We start from the raw sequence: 21,421 nt of genomic DNA on the forward strand, positions 1-21,421 counted from the left end.
TCCCTGCCAGTAGGAGGTCAACTTCATTATTTCAAACACCAATGGAGTCTTATCACAAAAGACCAATGGCTATTAGCCATACTAAATCGGGGATATCGCCTAAAATTCAAAACAATACCCCCGTATTCTCCACCCATTCCACTTTGGACAAGCATGGTCATCACACCTCAACTACAAGTAGAACTCTCTACTTTGCTGATTGCCAGGGCTATCGAACCAGTGCCCCGCTTTCAACAAGGCATGGGGTTCTATTCCTGCTATTTCCTAATTCCAAAGAAAACAGGCGGCCTTCCGCAATCTCAACAAATTTCTGCAAAAAGAAAAATTCCGGATGGTATTTCTGGGAACCATCCTTCCTTTACTTCAACGGGGAGATTGGCTCTGTTCTCTAGATCTTCAAGACGCTTATTCACACATACCAATTTCCAAACAACATCACAAGTATCTACGATTCATTGTGGGAAAACATCATTACCAGTATCGAGTCCTACCATTCAGACTAGCCTCTGCTCCTCGAGTATTTACAAAATGTCTAGCAGTGGTTGCTGCACATCTAAGAAAAAACAGTATTCATGTTTTTCCATACCTAGACGATTGGCTAATCAGAAGTCCATCCAGGCAGGGAGCTCTCTCTGCCTTAAAAACCACAATAACACTATTACACTCCCTGGGATTTCTCATCAACTATCCAAATTCCCACATCGAACCGTCTCAACTCCTCACATTTATCGGAGCAGACCTAGACACCACAGTGGCGAAAGCTTCTCTTCCAAGCGACCGTGCCAACAATCTTGTACGCTTGGCAAACTTCATAATTCACCACCAGTTCGCATCCGCCCATCTAATTCTGGTGCTACTAGGACACATGCTCTTGACAGTACATGTTACACCTATGGCAAAGTTAGCCATGAGAAGAACTCAATGGACTTTGAAATCTCACTGGCTACAAGCTTTCCAACCACTGTCGTACACAGTTCAAATCACCCACCAGTTACATCTATCGCTCCACTGGTGGACAAATCAAACAGCATTGAAAGCTGGTCTCCCATTCCAACAGGCAAATCCGCAAGTCATCCTGACCACAGATGCCTCCAATCTGGGATAGGGAGCTCACGTCGTTAACCTTCAAACACAAAGGACGTGGACTACGCTCAAGAAGCAGTGTCAGATAAACTTCTTAGAACTTCGAGCGATGCGATATGCCCTTTATGCCTTCAAAGACTGCCTCCCAACAAAACTGTGTTGATACAAATGGACAACACAGTAGCAATGTGGTACATAAACAGGGAGGCACAGGTTCTTATCTGCTATGCCAGGAAGCAGTGCAGATTTGGGCTTGGGCTCTAGAGCACTCCATGCATCTCCGAGCAACTTATCTAGCGGGCATACAAAACATCCTAGTGGACGATCTCAGTCGACATTTCAATCCCCACGAATGGTTGCTGGATCCACGTATAGCAAGCAAAATCTTTCAACGCTGGGGTCGCCCAACCATAGACCTCTTTGCGTCCAAACTGAACCACAAAGTGGAAAGGTTCTGCTCCCTCCACGGATGTCGACAAGCATTCCCCAGGAATGCTTTTGTTCGCCCCTGGAACACAGGTCTTCTATACGCGTATTCTCCAATCACGCTCATAGCCAAAACTCTCGTGAAGCTACAACAGGACAGAGGAACAATGATCCTCATAGCCCCGTACTGGCCTAGACAAGTATGGTTTCCCATACTACTCGACCTTTCAATCTCACAACCAATCCGCCTGGGCACAGAGCCCACTCTCGTAACTCAGAATCAGGGCAAGTTGTGTCATCCCATCCTGACAACTCTTGACCTGACAGCTTGGAATTTGAAAGCTTAATTCTGCAACCACCTAAACTTTCAACACAAGTCTCTAAAGTTCTCGTAGCTTCACAAAAGCCTTCCACACGTAAATCTTACCACTTTAAGTGGACTAGATTTACCAAGTGGTGCACACAAAAAAGTATAGACCTTTTCTCTTGCCCCACTTCTTCTTTACTAGATTACCTATGCCACCTTTCGGATTCTGGTCTCCAGACATCCTCTGTAAGGGTACACCTAAGTGCCATAGCGGCATACCACAAGGGAATAGGGGAAGCGCCAATAACAGCACAACCCCTTGTAAGTCTGTTTGAGAGGCTTACTTCACCTTAAGCCTCCCATTCGACCACCGGCCACTGAATGGGACTTAAATTTAGTACTGACGAGACTCATGCGGTCACCGTTTGAGCCTCTACATTCCTGTGATGAAAAACTTCTTACATGGAAAGTATTTTTCTTAGTAGCTATTACATCGGCTAGGAGGGTCAGTGAGTTACAAGCTCTCGTCACATACTCACCCTACACAAGGTTCCTGCATGACAGAGTAGCCCTTCGCACTCACCCCAAATTCCTACCAAAGGTGGTAACGGATTTTCACATAAATCAGTCAACAGTCTTGTCTACTTTCTTTCCAAGACCTCACTCTAACTAGGGAGAGAGAGTGTTACACACCTTAGACTGTAAACGTGAGCTAGCTTTTTACCTGAATCGCACAGCGGTCCATAGGAAATCCACCCAACTTTGTTTCTTTCGACAAAAATAAATCAGGAGTTACAGTAGGAAAACACTCTCTCCAACTGGCTAGCAGACTGTATCGAATTCTGTTATGAGAAAGCAAGAATTCCTCTCCAGGGGTGAGTAAAAGCACATTCAGTAAGGGCTATGTCTGCATCAGTAGCACACTATCGTTCAGTACCCATTCTTGACATATGTAAAGCTGCAACATGGAGTTCCCTGCACACCTTTGCAGCTCATTATTGTTTATACAAAGAAGGACGACAAGATTCAGCCTTTGGACAATGTGTCTTAAAGAACTTATTTCCAGTATAACACCAACTCCTTCTACATCCATCCTGCTGTGATTTTTCAGGCTGCCTCATTTTTTTTTCAGCAGTACACCAGTTGTGCTTGTTGCACAAGTTGAATGCTGTTGGTATAATTTAAGAATGACTCAGCCTGTAGCTTGCTAATCACCCATGTGAGGACTATCATCATGCTTGTCCTGGGATAAAGCAAAATTGGTTACCTTGTAATAGGTGTTATCCCAGGACAGCAGGATGTAGTCCTCACAGAACCCACCCGTCATCCCGCGGAGTTGGGTCCGATACGTTTTATTATTTTATTTTTTTAGCTTACGCATACTGCTACAAACGAGACTGAAGAGAGACCCCTGTGGCTGAGAATATCATGGCATGCTCAGTAGGCTCAGAATGCCAGCCAAAAGTTTCTAGAAACTTTTGACAGAAGTTTTCCGTACCAGGGCTCCATCTGATGATGTCACCCATATGTGAGGACTACATCCTGCTGTCCTGTGATAACACCTATTACAAGGTAAGCAATTTTGCTTTACCTTTGGCTTGGAATGGTGATGTCAGCGGCTGAAGCTGGGTGGCAGGATGGTGGAATACACTGCATAGGAAGATGGAAGTTCACTACTTTCAGGGCGTACATTAGGATGGGTAACAAGGATGATTGAGGAGGAGCAAGATGGAGGGGAAGCAACAATGGGCGATATATTTAAAAAAAAAAAAAAAAAGAATGTTTTTGCACTAATGCGTGTGTCTTTGGTTTCAGAGCTGTGGGAGAGAAAGCATGGGACGGCTTGTGCCTGACTTGTGGGCCATTCGTTTATTCACAGAGCCCAGAGACATGCCTGGAAATGCCCTGATGGAGAGCACTTTGATTTGGAACATAGGGGATGGCTGCAAGCATGGTCCAGTAGGAGGGGCATGCACTGGGGACAATCTTTTGCCTTTTATACAGGCATGAACTGAACTGTGGAATACACCTAACATTCTACTTATGCATTCAGGCGGCAATGACGTCTGTGTTAAAATGTGGTGGGCACAGGTGCGGGTGGGTTGGTAGGACATTATAGTTCGGTGAGGAATAAGGAAGCAGCAATTGGAACTCGGGGATTTAAATATGAAATAGACAGAGAGGGGAAGAGGAGGGGATGGAAAAGGGGATTTTGGGGAGACACTATTGGTCTTGGAATGTTTGTAGCAGAGGATTGGCAAATGGTAACAGGCCGCAGTGGGGGAACAAGCCGACTAGGTTGGTTTGTGGCGGAAAACCTGAGCCCATGTATGTTGGGGGTGGGGGCAATTTGGTTGGTGGAAAGGGGGGGGGGGAGTGCCTCATTTGGTTGGGGGGGCTGCTATACGGGATGACTGGAGAGCCATGGGGCTAAGGTTCACGGTAGAACTTGCTCTTGCTGGTTCGAGGCGGAGCAGGTGGAAGAGGGGAAGGAGCAGCTCCACCATTGGGGATTAAGGTGGCAACGGGTGGGGGGAGGGGCTTTGGGGGAGGGGTTAGCTTATGGTCAAACTTGTTGTACGGGCTAGGGTTAGTTGGTTATTAAACTGCGGCCTATTTTAAAGCCATCAGCTTGTTGCGTTTTTATTGGGGGGTTGTACGAGACAGTGATCGAGCGCAATGTTTTTCCTCCCTATGTTATAGAACAATATCCGTGTTGAACCTTGATCTCAAGTTGGCAAAAATCCTGGTCAGTAGTTTGAGCATGTTGCTTCCTTTATTAGATAATAAAAATCAATTGGGATTTATTCCGGGCAAGAATGGTAGCTGATAATGTTCGGAGAGTTTTTAAATTGAACTTGGTGAGCTAGATTTAAAAATATTCCTTCTGTTTTACTAGCAGTTGATGCAGAGAAAGCGTTTGACAGAGTTAATTGGGATTTTTTATTAAGGTTCTCAAGAAAATGGGGCTGAGTAACAATTTCAGTGGATTCATAGTTATATAAATCTCCAGAGGCATATATTAAAGTTAATGGGGGTTATTCAGATAATTTCAAAGTGGGTAGGGCACCTGTCAGGGATGCTCAATGTCTCTGTTGCTATTTGATCTCTTGATGGAATATTTTGCGGAGACTATTCAGAAACAGCAGAAGATTATGGGCTTTGACTATAAAATATCACTATTTGCAGATGATGTTTTATTTACTGACAGCAATTGTGTCTTCCCTGGCTATCCTAATTAAGGAAATGGAGAGGGATGGGGTAGTATCTGGTTTTAAAATCAATATGGATAAATCTGAATTATTGTTTGTCTGGGACGGGTTTTGGCTGACATTGAAATACAGTTTCTCATTTAAGTGGGCGCTTCAGTCTGAGATATCTTGGAGTACAAATATGTTCTAAACTTGATGATTTATTTCTTTTGAATTATCCAAAGATAGTTACCAACATTTTTCAGGATTTAGACATATGGGATAGTTATCTTTCTTGGTTGAGAAGAGTAGCTACTATGAATGTTCTCCTCAGACTCTTATCTTTTTACACATTGCCAATCGTTTTGTTTGATGCTTACCTTAAAACAAAACAAAAAACAAACTACAAAAACAAGTCTTTAGATTTATAAGGAGAAAGAAGCCTCCAAGGATAGTGCAACAAGTTCTCTACTATCCAAAGAATTTGGGAGGTCTTGGGGTGCCAAAAATATTGTGGTGGCTCAGATTAGGGCCATAGTGGATCGGCATTTGGAAAAGAATACTAAGCCTTGGGTAGACATGGGACAAGGTATAAGAAGTGATGTTCCTTTTAAAACGCAATTCTGGCTGCCCAAGAAATTTAGGTTTTTGCCTGAGATTCTCTCTCCATATACTCAGTTTACATTGAAGAATGGGATAGATGGAGAAGGTATATTGTGGGGTACAGAAGTTTTCTATAAGATCCCTTTAAAGATTTCCTTCCTGGTCTTCAGTCAAATGTATTTCGCAGATGGAATTCTTTTGGGTTTGCATTCACTAGAACATTTTTGGATTAATAATTCCCTCATCAGTTTTGATGTATCCTGAAGATAGAGATGTATATCCTTATTTGCAGATTTGTCATTACATGCAGTCTAAGCAAATTCACACAGACATATCCAAGGGTAAATCTTTCTTTGAAGGATTGTGTTAGTAATGGTAAAATAAGCGGATTATGTAAAAAATGTATAAAAACCTGATAGCAGCTAATTGAAGCATATTATATCTTAGGAAAATGATCTTGGTACTAACTTGGATGAAGAAGCTTGGGATCTCTGTTGCTTATCTATAGGTAGAGGCTCTATTTCTTCACTTACAGTAGAAAATGTGTACAGTTTTTATATAGTTGGTACCTAATACCTGCTAAACTTAATAAAATATATCCCACGGCTTTCCCGAATCGTTGGAGGCACTGCGATCATATAGGATCTCTGTTCTTCATTTGGTAAGTCCCCCCAAGGTAATATCTTTCTCACAGGACAAGCAGGATGGTAGTCCTCACATATGGGTGACATCATCAGGATGGAGCCCAATCACGGAAAACTTCTGTCAAAGTTTCCAGAACTTTGATTGGCCCCTACTGGGCATGCCGAGCATGGCACTAACTCTGCAGCCAGCAGGGGTCCCCCTTCAATCTTCTTTTTTCCGCGCAGCAGTAGCCTCGCGGTTTAGGAGCTCCGAAGAGATTCCTGACAGGAATTTTCCTCACGGACTTAATTAAAATTAATTCGCCCCACAGGGGCCCCTCCTCTAGCTTTTCTCAAGCCTTGGTACTCCAGTAAGTTTTTCACCGTTTTTTCGTCGATTACCGTCGAGTATGGCCCTTGCGGCCTACTGGCCATCGACTGTACCGCGGCTCGATTTTTTTCAATGGCCATGGGATCGGGGTTCCATCGGTGCCCTGACTGTACTTGCACCATGTCTATCACAGACCCCCATGGAGTCTGTGTAATGTGTTTAGGCCGTGAGCATGATGTCCTGAGTTGCACCAAATGTGCCCTCATGACACCAAAAGGTCGCAAAGCCAGAATGGAGAAGAGGGAACGCCTCTTCCGTGCTCAGACCCCGACTCCGTCCATTGCATCGATGTCATCGGAACCGGCACCGTCTACTTCGCGCCAGCACCGACCGGTGACCGACCACCATTGACGTCTTCACGGTCATCGATACCCGCTACTCCCCCTCAGGATAGAGGGGATCGCAGGGAGAGTCATAGTCATCGACATTGCAAGACTCGGACCATCGAGGGAGCGAATTCATCGACCTCGCCACCGTCTGAGCCACCGTCGAAGAAGCCCTGTCCAGGAAAGGCACCGACCCATTCCTGCGACTGGGTCATCGAGGCCTCACCCGATCGGGGTTTGGGAGCTGCGATTCCGCCTGTAAAGGTGGTCCCTCCGGCTGTGCCTCTGCCTCCCTCTTCTATTCCGGAGCTGGGGCTGCTTGCTCCAGGTCTCCGAGAAGAACTGGACAGGCTGGTTCAGGAGGCCATCAACAAGGCGATGCAGTGGCTCCAGGTTCCTCCAGCACTGATTGTGGAATTTGTCATCGACTCGATTCCAGCAGTACTGGCACCGCTGCTGTCCAGGATGGAGGCGCTGATGGCCGCCCATCCACCGATGGATCCGGGGTCTCCAATGGTTCCGATTCCCTCCCCGAGGACGGCTTCATCGGGAGGAGAAACACCGTTCCACATTCCTCCATCGGGAGGTTTACCTCAGCCATCGATGCCAATACGTCCCTCGCCACCGATTTGTCCATCGGCGCCATCGATGCCTGCACCGATGCCTTCCATGCCATCATCGGTGCCTCCGGCGTTCCTTCGATTTTTTTCGGAGCCTCGCCCAGGGCTTTCAGGTATCCAACCCCCTTCTCGTCCTACAGGACAGTCTGCTGATCCCGATGATACTTCAACAGACACCGATGACTTACTTTCACCACCTTCTCCTACTGAAAGTAGAAAGTGTTCTCCTCCAGAGGACCTCTCATTCATAAATTTTGTGAAGGAAATGTCTGAGTTGGCTCATTTTCAACTTCAGACGGAACAGGATGACAGGCACCAAATGATGGAGTTACTCCAATTTCTGGATGCCCCCAAGGTAATCACCTCTATTCCCATTCATCAAGTACTTCTTGATCTCCTCAAAAAGAACTGGGAAAATCCTGGATCAATTGGTCCAGTTCACAGGAAGGCTGACACTACTTAGTTCAGTCAGCCCCAGGTTTTCAAAAATCCCAGCTTAACCACCACTCAGTTATGGTAGAGTCAACTCAGAAAAAGGCAAAAAGGTCAAAACCTCACTCATGAAAACATGAGATTTGAACATCTTATGACACATTCGATACCTCTACCATAGTGTCTGCAGCTGCCATTTCAGCAAGACGGTGGGCCTGGCTTAAATTTTCTGACCTTCACCCAGAAGTGCAAGACCGGTTCTCACAAGACAAGCAGGATGGTTGTCCTCACAAATGGGTGACATCGAGGATGGAGCCCACCACGGAAAACTTCTGTCAAAGTTTAAACAGAACTTTGACTGGCCCCTACTGGGCATGCCCAGCAAGGCACTGACCCTGCAGCCAGCAGGGGTCTCCCTTCAGTCTTCTTTTTTCCGCGCAGCAGTTGCCACGCGGTGAAAGGAGCTCTCTAACCACGTTCCTGACAGGAATTTGGAAATTAATTTCCTAAGAAAATTTGCCCCTCAGGGGTCTCCCTTCGACAAATTTTTTAGTCATCTTACGGAACCCGGTAAGTTTTTTGCCTTCTTCCATCGACTGCCGTCGATTTTGGCCCTCGAGGCCTGTGGGCACTTACCGATCCCCAGCCTAAATTTTGGCTTCCAGCCATGGCAACGGGGTTCCGTCGTTGTCCGGATTGTACCCGGACTATGTCCATCACAGACCCCCACAGGGTTTGTGTCATGTGTTTGGGTAGTGGGCATGATGTCCTGACTTGCACCAAATGTGCCTTAATGACACCCAAGGGTCGCAAAGCCAGGATGGAGAAGATGGGGCTCCTCTTCCATGCACCAACCCCAACGCCATCGATAGCATCGACGTCATCGGAACCGGCACCGTCGAAGTTGTACCATCATCGTCAACCCTCCGGTGACCGTCCGCCATCGATCGCTTCTCGGCCGTCGACTCCCGTCCCTTCCCCGGATGGGCGAGGGGATCGGAAAGAAAAGCACCGCCATCGACGGCATAAGTCTCGGCCTGTCGAGGATCCACAGCCATCGACCTCTGCTCAAGCCGAGCCACCGACAAAGAAGCCGCGAACAGACCGGATGCCCTCCACGTCTCGTTCGCCGGCATCGAGGAAACCCTCACCCTCTCGGGGTGTGGGGGCCGTGATCCCACCGGTTACGGTGGTCCCTCCGGCCCTGCCTCAGCCTCCCTCTCCCGTCGAGCCGGGTATGGTTACCCCTGGTCTCCGGGCAGAACTGGACCGGCTGGTCCAGGAGGCCATCGAGAAAGCGATGAAGAAATTACAACCTCCATCGGCACCGTCTCCGGCACCGGTTCCAGTGCCGCCCCCGGCACCGACACCGGCACCGGCTTCGCCACCGAGGAGGGAACCGACCACCGAGCCGTTGATACAAGCGCTAGCACCGCTACTGAGCCGCATGGAGGCACTCGTGACGGCCCTTCCATCGGTGATTCCAGTGCCATCGACAACACCACCGTCTCCGACTGGTTTCTCATCGGCAGGAGAAACACCGTTTCGAATTCCACCTTCCGGGGTAGTTCCATCGGTGCCTTCTGGTATATCTCCACCGATTTATCCTTCGGCTCCATCGATTCCGCGCCAGGCACCGATTCCATCGGCAGCACCGAAGCCATCGATGCCATTTCTGGTTCCACCTACTGCACCGATTCCACCTCGGTTTCCATCGATGCCTTCAGAGCCTCAGCCAGGTCCATCAGGGTTACAAGCCACACATGATCCCTACGATACCTGGGGTGATGATGATGATACCTCTTCTGACACAGATCTGCCTTCGCCACCATCTCCTACAGAGAGTAGAAAAAGATCTCCTCCTGAGGATCTATCTTTCATTAATTTTGTGAAAGAAATGTCAGAAGTTGTACCTTTTCAACTACAATCTGAAGCTGATGATAGACACCAGATGATGGAACTACTTCAATTTCTGGATGCTCCAAAAATCATCGCTTCCATCCCTATACACCAGGTGTTTTTGGATCTGCTCAAGAAAAACTGGGAATCTCCTTCATCGGTGTCACCAGTTAACAAGAAAGCTGACTCCACATACCTTGTCCAGTCAGCACCAGGTTTCCAAAAACCTCAACTGGATCATCGCTCTGTTGTGGTTGAGTCCGCGCAGAAGAAGGCCAAGCGTCTTAAGCCACACTCTTCTACCCCACCTACCAGGGACAACAAGTTCCTGGATAGTGTAGGACGGAAAGTGTATCATGGAGCTACGTTGATTTCACGCATAGCTTCATATCAACTTTACATGACTCAATACAACAGAGCCATCTTTAAGCAGATGCAAGACTATGCTGACACATTGCCGGACCAATACCAACCACAGCTTCAAGCCCTTCTTCACAAGGGATTTGAGGCAGGGAAGCACGAGATTAGGACTGCCTATGACATATTCGATGCTTCCACGAAGGTTTCAGCCACAGCCATCTCAGCCAGACGTTGGGCTTGGTTAAAGTCATCCAACCTTCGCCCAGAAGTCCAAGATCGTCTTGCTGATTTGCCCTGCTTAGGCGACAATTTGTTTGGAGAGCAAATTCAACAGATTGTGGCGGAGTTAAAAGACCACCATGAGACGTTGAAACAACCTTCATCTGTCCCACCTGAGGTGACCTCCAAGCAACCGCAAAAGAAGGACTCTAAGAAGTCATTCTTTCGACCACGTCGCTACTACCCTCCGTCAACTAGGGCTCGTCCTGCACGGTCCTCTAACAGGCCTCAGCCTCGTCAGCCGAGAAAGCAAAGACCTACTGTAGCCCCACCTCCTGGGCCTACGGCGGGCCTTTGACTTCCCTGTATTGAGCACATGCCATCTCCCTCTTCCACACATCCCTGTGGGGGGTCGACTGTTCCACTTCTTACACCGTTGGAAACAGATCACCTCAGATCAGTGGGTGCTAGCAATTATCGCACAGGGTTACCACCTCAACTTCATAACACTTCCGCCAGACTCCCCGCCCCTTCAGGCATGGAGTCTAACCAGCCATTTCACTCAATTACATCAAGAAGTATTCCTTCTTCTACAATCAAATGCTATAGAACCCGTCCCTCCTTGTCAACAAGGGAAAGGATTCTATTCCAGATACTTCCTAATACCAAAGAAATCAGGGGGGCTACGTCCAATTCTGGACCTTCGGGCCCTCAACAAGTATCTGCAAAAAGAAAAGTTCAAGATGGTAACCCTGGGCGCCTTGCTCCCTCTGTTGCAAAAGGGGGATTGGCTGTGCTCTCTCGACCTCAAGGACGCTTATACCCACATTGCGATCACACAATCCCATCGCAAATATCTGCGGTTTCTTGTAGGCCACGACCATTATCAATACCGTGTCCTACCTTTCGGTCTGGTTTCTGCCCCACAAGTCTTTACCAAATGTCTCGTAGTGGTAGCAGCATTCCTAAGGAAGGAAGGAAGGTGTCCACGTCTACCCCTACCTGGACGATTGGCTAATCAGGGCCTCCTCCCAACATATAGCTCAATCCTCCCTAAAATTGACAATTCAAACATTCCTTTCCTTAGGTTTTCTTGTCAATTACGAGAAATCTTGCTTAGTCCCATCTCAAACCTTATCCTTCATTGGAGCAGACTTGGACACCTTGCAGGCAAAGGCTTACCTTCCTCTTCAGAGGGTCCACACCCTAATATCCCTGGCTCGCCAGCTCCAGTCTCAAAACACTGCCACGGCTCGCCAGTTCCTCATTCTCCTAGGACACATGGCATCCTCAGTTCAAGTCACTCCCATGACCCGACTAGCCATGAGAGTAACACAATGGACTCTACGACACCAATGGATTCAAGCTTTTCAGCCTCTGTCCTCCATAGTCACAGTCACACAGCCCTGCGCCTATCCTTAACCTGGTGGACAACTCAGGTCAACCTCCTTCAGGGCTTACCTTTTCTTCACCGGATCCACAAGTAATCCTAACCACCGACGCTTCTCACATCGGTTGGGGAGCCCATGTGGACAAATTACAAACCCAAGGGTTATGGTCCAAAGAGGAGGCCGAACACCAGATAAATTTCCTGGAACTTCGCGCAATCCGCTATGCACTCCGAACTTTCAAAGATCATCTATTCCATCAGATAATCTTAATCCAGACGGACAACCAAGTGGCCATGTGGTACATAAACAATCAGGGAGGCACAGGCTCCTTCCTTCTGTGTCAGGAAGCTGCGCAGATCTGGGCGGAAGCCCTCTCCCACTCTATGTACCTCAGGGCCACTTACCTGCCGGGAGTAGACAATGTATTGGCAGACCAGCTGAGCCGTGTCTTCAAGCCACACGAGTGGTCACTCGATCCTCTGGTAGTGACCTCTCTGTTTCACAAGTGGGGTTTTCCCCGCATAGACCTCTTTGCGTCCCCTCAGAACCACAAAGTGGACGATTACTGCTCTCTCATTCGGAGCCAACACTTTCAGCCGAGAGATGCCTTCTCCCTCAAGTGGACGACAGGTCTGCTTTATGCATTCCCTCCACTTCCTCTTCTGTCAAGGACTCTCGTGAAGCTACGCCAGGACGGAGGAACCATGATCCTGATAGCACCCCACTGGCCACGCCAAGTGTGGTTTCCCATACTCCAGGATCTCTCCATCCGCAGGCACATCCCTCTGGGAACGGATCCGCATCTGCTCACTCAAAACGACGGATGCCTCCTCCATCCCAACCTCCAAGCCTTGTCCCTGACGGCATGGATGTTGAAAGGTTAGTCCTTCAGCCTTTTAACCTTTCGGATTCGGTTTCTCGTGTCCTGATAGCTTCACAAAAGCCCTCTACCAGAAGATCCTATTCATATAAATGGAAAAGGTACACATCATGGTGCACTTCTCAGTCCCTTGATCCCCTTTCCTGTCCAATCTCTAAGTTCTTGGACTATTTATGGCACCTATCAGAATCCGGTCTAAAGACCTCTTCCATTAGGATGCATGTCAGTGTGGTAGCCGCCTTCCATAAAGGTGTACAGGGTGTCCCTATTTCAGTACAACCCCTGGTAACACGTTTTCTTAAAGGCTTGCTCCATCTGAAGCCACCCTTACGTCCTCCGGCCCCATCTTGGGACCTTAACCTGGTTCTTGGTCGTCTAATGAAACCTCCTTTCGAACCTCTGCACTCCTGTGAATTAAAGTATCTCACATGGAAAGTGTTATTCCTTTTGGCTATCACTTCAGCTCGCAGGGTTAGTGAATTGCAGGCCCTAGTTACCTATCCGCCTTACACTAAGCTCCTGCAGGACCGGGCGGTACTCCGCACTCACCCTAAATTTTTACCTAAGGTAGTTTCTGAGTTTCATATTAATCAATCCATCATACTACCTATCTTTTTTCCCAGGCCCCACTCCAACTCCGGGGAACAGACTCTGCATACCCTAGACTGCAAACGAGCTCTAGCTTTTTATCTAGACCGTACAGTTGCTCACAGGAAGAGCACTCAATTATTTGTCTCTTTCCATCCTAACAAGTTAGGACATCCTGTGGGTAAGCAGGCTCTTTCCTCCTGGTTGGCGGACTGCATTTCTTTTTGCTATCAGCAAGCTGGCATTCCTTTTCAAGACCGTGTGAAAGCACACTCTGTGAGGGCCATGGCGACGTCAGTGGCACACCTTCGATCGGTGCCGCTTCCTGACATCTGCAAAGCTGCAACCTGGAGTTCTCTCCATACCTTTGCAGCCCACTATTGTTTGGACAAAGCTGGAAGACAGGACTCCATCTTCGGCCAATCTGTCTTGCGTAACCTTTTTCCAACGTGATGTACCAACACCCTTCCACCTTCCCGGTAGGGTGCGGATGCCCTTTACCAAATACCACCCCAGTTGTTGTGCCTGTTGCACGTCATTGGGTGCATTTGGTGCAAGTCAGGACATCCTCAGCTCGGTACTCACCCATTTGTGAGGACAACCATCCTGCTTGTCCTGTGAGAAAGCAAATGTTGCTTACCTGATGTAACAGGTGTTCTCACAGGACAGCAGGATGTTAGTCCTCACGAAACCCGCCCGCCACCCCGCGGTGTTGGGTTTGTTTTGTTTTTACTTTTTAGGCACTGCCTGTAGCTTTGAAAATCAGACTGAAGGGAGACCCCTGCTGGCTGCAGGGTCAGTGCCTTGCTGGGCATGCCCAGTAGGGGCCAGTCAAAGTTCTGTTTAAACTTTGACAGAAGTTTTCCGTGGTGGGCTCCATCCTCGATGTCACCCATTTGTGAGGACTAACATCCTGCTGTCCTGTGAGAACACCTGTTACATCAGGTAAGCAACATTTGCTTTGTCCAACCTGCCGTGTGTGGGAGATAATCTTTTCGGTGAACAGATTCAACGAATGGTGGCTGAATTAAAAGTCCATCATGAGACCCTTAAACATCTCTCTTCGATGCCTTCAGACTTCTCTGCAAGACAGCCTTTCAGGAAGGACTCTAAGAAGTCTTTCAACCGTCCAAGGTAGGCCTACCCACCACCAGCAAGGTCCCGTACTATGAGACCTTATCAGAAACCTCAGCCTCGCCAAGTCCGAAAGCAGAAACCACAAGCAGCTCACCAGCCAGGACCTGCTTCAGGTTTTTGACTTGGAGAGCAGCAGCCAGATTCCTCTTCCAAACATACCAGTGGGAGGTAAATTGTGCCACTTTCTCAACATGTGGCAGTCAATCACAACCGACCAGTGGGTATTGGCAATCATTGCTCAGGGTTACCATCTGAACTTTCTCGCCCTGCCACCGGACTCCCCACCTCTGCAGACGTGGAGAACGTCCGATCGCTCCATTCTTCTGGAACAAGAGGTCTCCCTCCTTCTCCAGTCAAGAGCAATAGAACCTGTTCCGTACTCGCAGCAAAGCCTAGGGTTCTATTCCCAGTACTTTCTGATCCCCAAAAAATCGTGGAGTGTTCATCCAATCCTGGATCTACGTACTCTCAACAAGTACCTCCAGCGGGAAAAGTTCAAGATGGTTAACTTGGGATCGCTTCTACCTCTTCTACAAAGAAGAGACTGGCTCTGCTCTCTGGACCTCCAAGATGCATACACACACATTGCGATAACTCCAATTCATCGCAAATACCTGAGGTTTTTAGTAGGCCCCAAGCGCTATCAATATCTAGTGCTTCCGTTCAGCCTGGCATCTGCACCACGAGTCTTTACCAAATGTCTCGTAGTTGTCGCAGCTTTTCTCAGAAAAGGTGTTCATGTCTACTCCTCTCTGGACGACTGGTTAATCAGGGCTCCAACCCAGCAAGTGGCTCGGTTGTCCCTCGATTTGACTCTACACACTCTAATTTCACTAGGATTTCTTGTCAATTACGGGAAATCCTATTTAGTCCCATCTTAAACCTTGTCATTCATTGGGGCAGACTTGGACGCCTTGCAGGTCAAAGCTTTTCTACCTCAACAACGAGCGTTAACTCTTGTGTCTCTCGCTCACCAGTTGCAGTCTCAGAATACTGCGACGGCATTCCAATTTCTCATCCTCCTGGGTCACATGGCATCCTCAGTCCATGTCACACCGATGGCCCGCTTGGCCATGAGGCTCATGCATTGGACTCTGAGGTCACAATGGATTCAAGCTGTTGAGCCTCTGTCGACCATTGTCCACATCTCCGACTCACTCCATCTGTGTCTCGCTTGGTGGAAGACTCAGAACAATCTCCTCCAGGGATTGCCCTTTCACGTGCCAGATACTCAAGTCATTCTCACCACCGATGCTTCCAACCTCGGGTGGGGAGCCCATGTGAACGATCTGCAGACACAAGGATCTTGGTCTCCAGAGGAAACCAAACACCAGATAAATTTCCTGGAGCTTCGAGCAATGCGATATGCTCTAAGAGCTTTTCAGGACTGCCTTTCCAATCAAGTCATTCTGATTCAGATGGACAACCAGGTGGCCATGTGGTACATCAACAAATAGGGAGGCACAGGCTCCTTCCTTCTGTGTCAGGAAGCTGCGCAGATTTGGGCGGAAGCTCTCTCCCACTCGATGTACCTCAGGGCCACCTACTTGCCGGGACTGGACAATGTTCTAGCAGACAAGCTAAGTCATGTCTTCCAACCGCACGAGTGGTCTCTCAACCCCTCAGTAGCGAACTCCATCTTCCGACAATGGGGATATCCTCAGACAGACCTCTTTGCGTCTCCTCAGAACCACAATTACTGCTCCCTCATTCGCAGCAAACGCTCTCAGCCCAGAGATGCTTTCTCCCTCTCATGGGCAACCAGTCTGCTTTATGCATTCCCTCCACTACCTCTTCTCTCGAAGACTCTTGTGAAGCTACGTCAGGACAAGGGAACCATGATCCTGATAGCACCTCACTGGCCACGCCAAGTGTGGTTTCCCATACTCCAGGATCTCTCCGTGCGCAGGCACATTCCCTTGGGAAAGGACCCGCTCCTGATCACTCAAAACGACAGGTGCCTTCGCCATCCCAATCTTCAAGCCCTGTCCCTTACGGCATGGATGTTGAAAGGTTAATCCTTCAACCACTTAACCTTTCAGATTCTGTTTCCCGTGTCTTGATTGCTTCACGGAAACCTTCCACGAGAAAATCTTACACCTATAAATGGAAAAGGTACACTTCATGGTGCACCTCTCAGTCCCTTGATCCCTTTTCCTGTCCAATCCAAAGTTTTTGGACTATCTCTGGCATCTGTCAGAGTCAGGTCTCGACATCTTCCATCAGAATGCATGTCAGTGCGGTAGCCGCCTTCCATAAAGGTGTTGGGGATGTCCCTATATCCGTACAACCCCTTGTAACACGTTTTCTGAAGGGCTTGCTCCACATCAAGCCTCCTCTACGTCCTCCGGCCCCTTCTTGGGACCTTAATCTGGTTCTCGGTCGGCTCATGAAACCACCATTTGCGCCTCTTCATTCCTCTGACCTTAAATATCTCACATGGAAAGTGATTTTCCTTTTGGCTATCACTTCAGCTCGCAGGGTTAGTGAGTTGCAGGCCCTAGTTACCTTATCCGCCTTACACTAAACTCCTGCAGGACCGGGCGGTACTCCGCACGCACCCTAAGTTTTTACTTAAGGTAGTTTCGGATTTTCATATTAATCAATCCATCATACTACCTACCTTCTTTCCCAGGCCCCATTCCAATCCAGGGGAACAGGCTCTGCATACCCTTGACTATAAACGAGCTCTAGTTTTCTATCTAGACCATACAGTTGCCCACAGGAAGAGCACTCAGTTATTCGTCTCTTTCCATCCCAACAAATTAGGGCAACCTGGTTGGTGGACTACATATCTTGTTGCTGTCAGCAAGCAGGCATTCCTTTTCAAGACTGTGTTAAAGCACACTCAGTAGCACACCTACAATCGGAGCCGCTTCCTGACATTTGCAGGGCTGCCACCTGGAGTTCTCTCCATACTTTCGCAGCCCAGTATTGCCTAGACAAAGCTGGAAGACAAGATTCCATCTTCGGCCAGTCTGTCCTGCATAACCTGTTTCCAACGTGACGTACCAACACCCTTCCGCCTGCCCAGTGGGGTTCAGGATGCCCTCTACCAAATTCCACCCCAGTTGTTGTGCCTGTTGTACGCCGTTGGGTACTTTTGGTGCATATTCGGACATCCTCAGCTTGGTACTCACCCATATGTGAGGACTACATCCTGCTTGTCCTGTGAGAAAGCAAATGTTGCTTACCTGTAACAGGTGTTCTCACAGGACAGCAGGATGTTAGTCCTCACGAAATCCGCCCGCCGCCCCGCGGTGTTGGGTTCCTAACGTTTTGTTTTATTTTTCGGCACTGCCTGTAGCTTTCAAATAAGACTGAATGAGGACCCCTGCTGGCTGCAGGGTTAGTGCCATGCTGGGCATGCCCAGTAGGGGCCAGTCAAAGTTCTGGAAACTTTGACAGAAGTTTTCTGTGACTGGGCTCCATCCTGATGTCACCCATATGTGAGGACTAACATTCTGCTGTCCTGTGAGAACACCTGTTACAGGTAAGCAACATTTGCTTTATCTTTCCACTCTTTTGTAGACTCCATGTTAGATGTATATCATCTTGAACCCATCTCAATTAATTTTATATGAAAATCAAAATGATGATAATTTGAAAAACCATGTTAATCATATCTCATCTGTAGGCTGGTCCTGGTTAAATTGATATAAAGTGCATGTTGTAATCAAGATTTGAAGTGATAAAAAGGATTTGAAGTCCCACACTGGTTATATCTAATAGATGCCCCAACAAAAAGTCCCTGTTTCGCCCTATGCAGGCTTCATCAGGGGAGATACTTTTCCAATCAAGTACTGAAAAATAAATGAATAAGAATATTAAACCTCAGCACGTCATAAGTCTTGAAACTAACCAAAAATTCAAAATATCACTACTTATTATAAGACGGGATAATAGATGTATCTCCTACCAGTTGGACACATTATACATCTGTTTATCAAAATTATCCATATTCAACCCATAGAAACTCGCCCTCAAAATAAGATTCCCCCAACTTACAAAATAAAAAAAAAAAAGAGGAAAAACCACAAACCATTTTTGAAAACCACACTTACCTAAGCCAACATCAGACTCAGTCCATACATCTTCTACTCTCCAAACTGTCAAGAACCTGCTGAGAATGATGCATATGCAACCTAGCCTTATGTTTAAAATAGCCAATCAGAAGTGCAATGTACGTGCATTCCCAATGAAAGGGATATAGGCAGACACTGGAGTAGATTTTCAAAGGGCTACGCGCATAACCCTTTAAAACCTCCCCCCCTGCGCGCGTCGAATCTATTTTGCATAGGCTCGGCGGTGCGAGCAAACCCTGGGACGCGCGTATGTCCCAGGGCTTTAAAAAATGGGCTGTCCGGGGAGGGGGGAGCGGCGTTCCGGGGGCGGTCTCGGGACCGCCGTGCCGGAGGTTCGCGCACCGGCAGCTGGCAGGTGTAACTCAGCAAAATAAGGTGGGTGGGGGGATTTAGGTAGGGCTGGGGGGTAGGTTAGATATGGGAAGGGAGGGAAAGGTGGGGGGGGAGCTAAAAAAAAAAAAAAAAAATGTTCCCTCCAAGGCCGCTCCAATTTCCGAACAGGGAAAGCCATCGGGGCTTCCCTTGGGCTCGGCGCGCGCAAGTACTTGATTGGAAAAGTATCTCCCCTGATGAAGTTGAAGTGCTCAGATTGGAGGGGAACATTTCTGTAGAAGAATAGCTGAGATGCTATAGAAGTCCTTAATGTTGTCTCTGGTCTGTTACTTCCAAGCCAGAGTATACCAATTGATCATGACTTGTTCAGTTTGTAGAAAATTCTTCTTCAGAATTCTTCTTGCAATTTTCTATTCTCAACATTTTTAGATTTCCCTGCCATGGTGTTCCCCAATTTTCAGAAAGGAGTTGCAGTATTAGATCACAGAAGATCTCCTTGAGAAAGTTCCATATTCCTCTGAGAATTGCTGACCTATTTGAAATAAAAAAAAAAGTTTCAGGTTTTTATTTTGCTGATCCATTTATTTGTTTGTTTTTTTTCTACAGCGTTTTATCCAGTACCTTGCATCCCGAAACACATTATTTAATCTAAACAACTTCTTGGATAAAAGTGCTATGCAGGGTGAGAATATTTTCATAATGCTAAATGTTAAAGCTAAAGCCCCATTATCCAGCATGCATGGGGAATAGTTCATGCCAGTTAATTGACTAGGCCTATGCTGGCTATCTTAGAGTCCTCTGTTTCCCTGTACATACCAGGATCATTCCAGACGGTGGGTTATGTTCCATGTCCAGCAGATGGAGTCAGAACACAAAATTCCTAGGGGAGGAACCATATAACCACACCTCCCCTGTAACAGCTCTCAGTAACGTTCTGACTCCAGCAGATGTGAGCAGGGGACTTGTGGTCCCCAGCTTGTTAGCTTAGGGCTACCTCCTCGGGGGGATCAAGTTTAAAAAAAAAAAAAAAAGGAAGTTTTAAATTTACAGTTTAGGTCACTTTGCTAAGGCTCTTCTTACAGCAGGGGGAGAGCTCTCCGCTGGTGCTGGCTCATTGCTCTCTAGCCTGGTGACTTGCTGACAGGCTGTTGCCTGTTTTCTTTCTTTCTTTCTTTTCTCATTTTCCTCACTGAGGGCTCAGTTGAGGTAAGTGTATTTTTGTTTCATCTTCTTTTTCAGCAGAAGACTGCAATTTTTTGGACTCCGTTCGGCTCTCTGAGGTGAAAGTCGGTAGCGCCGGCCTCTCCCTCCTGACCCAGGTTTTCCCCCCTCCCTTTTGGGGAGCGACTGATGTCCCGACCTGCGGCCCCGCGAAGCACCATTCCCTGGGGCCGCCTGCTGTCGGGAGGGTAATTTCCCGTCAGTTCTTCTTCAGGTTGGTGGGGGACCGCAGCAAGCGTCCGTTGCCGGGTCAGCGCTCATTTTAGGCGCGAGCCACCTGTAGAGCCTCCCCCCCCCTCTCTCCCTGCAGTGATGCAGTCCGCGGCGCCTTGTGAGGGCTCTGACAGGGCCGGATTATTTTCTGGAGAGAGTCTGTGCTCAGGCTGTTTCCCCGAGGGGGAATGTGCGCCAGCTACTAACAAGGACTTTCGAGCTGCAGACCGCGTGGGAAGGAAGCGCCAGGCCCCGTTCCCTCTCAACACGGGAATGGCGGCCATTTTGTTGCAAGATTCTGATGCCGCGCTTTCTGAGGAGGACACGGATAATCCGTTCCCCACTTCTAGGCCCGTTTTGGACCCTTACTCCGAGTCTAATCCTGGTAGGCAGAGGGGGGATCCCCCGGGGGGGTGACCCCTCAGGATGCCAGGCCTTTTCCCCTGAATTCATAGTCCTGATGCACAGGGCTTTTCTTTAGAGCAGAGACAGCTCGCCCCCCTTTAGTAGGCGGGGAAGTGGGGACATCTCGTGGCCCTACCGGGACACCATCGATAATACAGACTTTGTCGGGGGAAGGACAATCCCAGGACTCTGACGTGGACGACCCCACCTTGGCGGCCCAGGTGGAGGGCGACGACCCTAGGGTCCTCCGCATCTTCCAAGCGGCGGAGTTAGATGACCTCATTCCCTACATTCTCCAGGAAATGGATATTGATCCCCCTCCGGAACCGGTGGGGCCTGACCTGGCTCTCAAGAAGGGGGACCCCCTCCTAGCAGGACTGCGGCCTCTAGCCAAGTCTTTTCCCACTCATCACAAGATCTTGCAGTTGATCACTCGGGAATGGGATTCCCCGGAGGCCAACCTTAGGGTTGGTAGAGCCATGGAAAAATTGTATCCTCTGCCGGCCGATTTTTTGGAAATTCTCAAAGTTCCCGCCATAGATTCTGCGGTATCAGCGGTCACAAAGCATACCACTATTCCTGTCACTGGAGGGACGGCGTTGAAGGATATGCAGGATCGGAAGCTGGAGGTTTACCTCAAGCGTATCTTTGAGGTCTCGGCCTTAGGGATGCGGGTGGCTATCTGCAA

The 21,421-nt window shown here is 48.3% G+C and overlaps 1 protein-coding gene and 1 long non-coding RNA gene across 2 annotated transcripts in view; both read left to right on the plus strand.

The window, feature by feature from the left end:
* Positions 1-4,136, plus strand: part of LOC115094634 — a 30,148-nt gene extending 26,012 nt beyond the window's left edge. The window contains exon 3 of the long non-coding RNA XR_003857603.1: positions 3,632-4,136. This is a non-coding gene — a long non-coding RNA (uncharacterized LOC115094634). The remainder of the gene's footprint in view (positions 1-3,631) is intronic.
* The window catches only part of LOC115094632 (phosphatidylinositol-binding clathrin assembly protein-like), an 818,237-nt gene that overhangs the window by 159,908 nt on the left and 636,908 nt on the right, over positions 1-21,421 (plus strand). The window contains 1 exon segment of the mRNA XM_029607889.1: positions 19,501-19,576. Within this exon segment, the coding sequence (XP_029463749.1) occupies positions 19,501-19,576 (76 nt within the window).

Source organism: Rhinatrema bivittatum, chromosome 6, assembly GCF_901001135.1.
Source record: "Rhinatrema bivittatum chromosome 6, aRhiBiv1.1, whole genome shotgun sequence".
Taxonomy (NCBI): Eukaryota; Metazoa; Chordata; class Amphibia; order Gymnophiona; family Rhinatrematidae; genus Rhinatrema; species Rhinatrema bivittatum.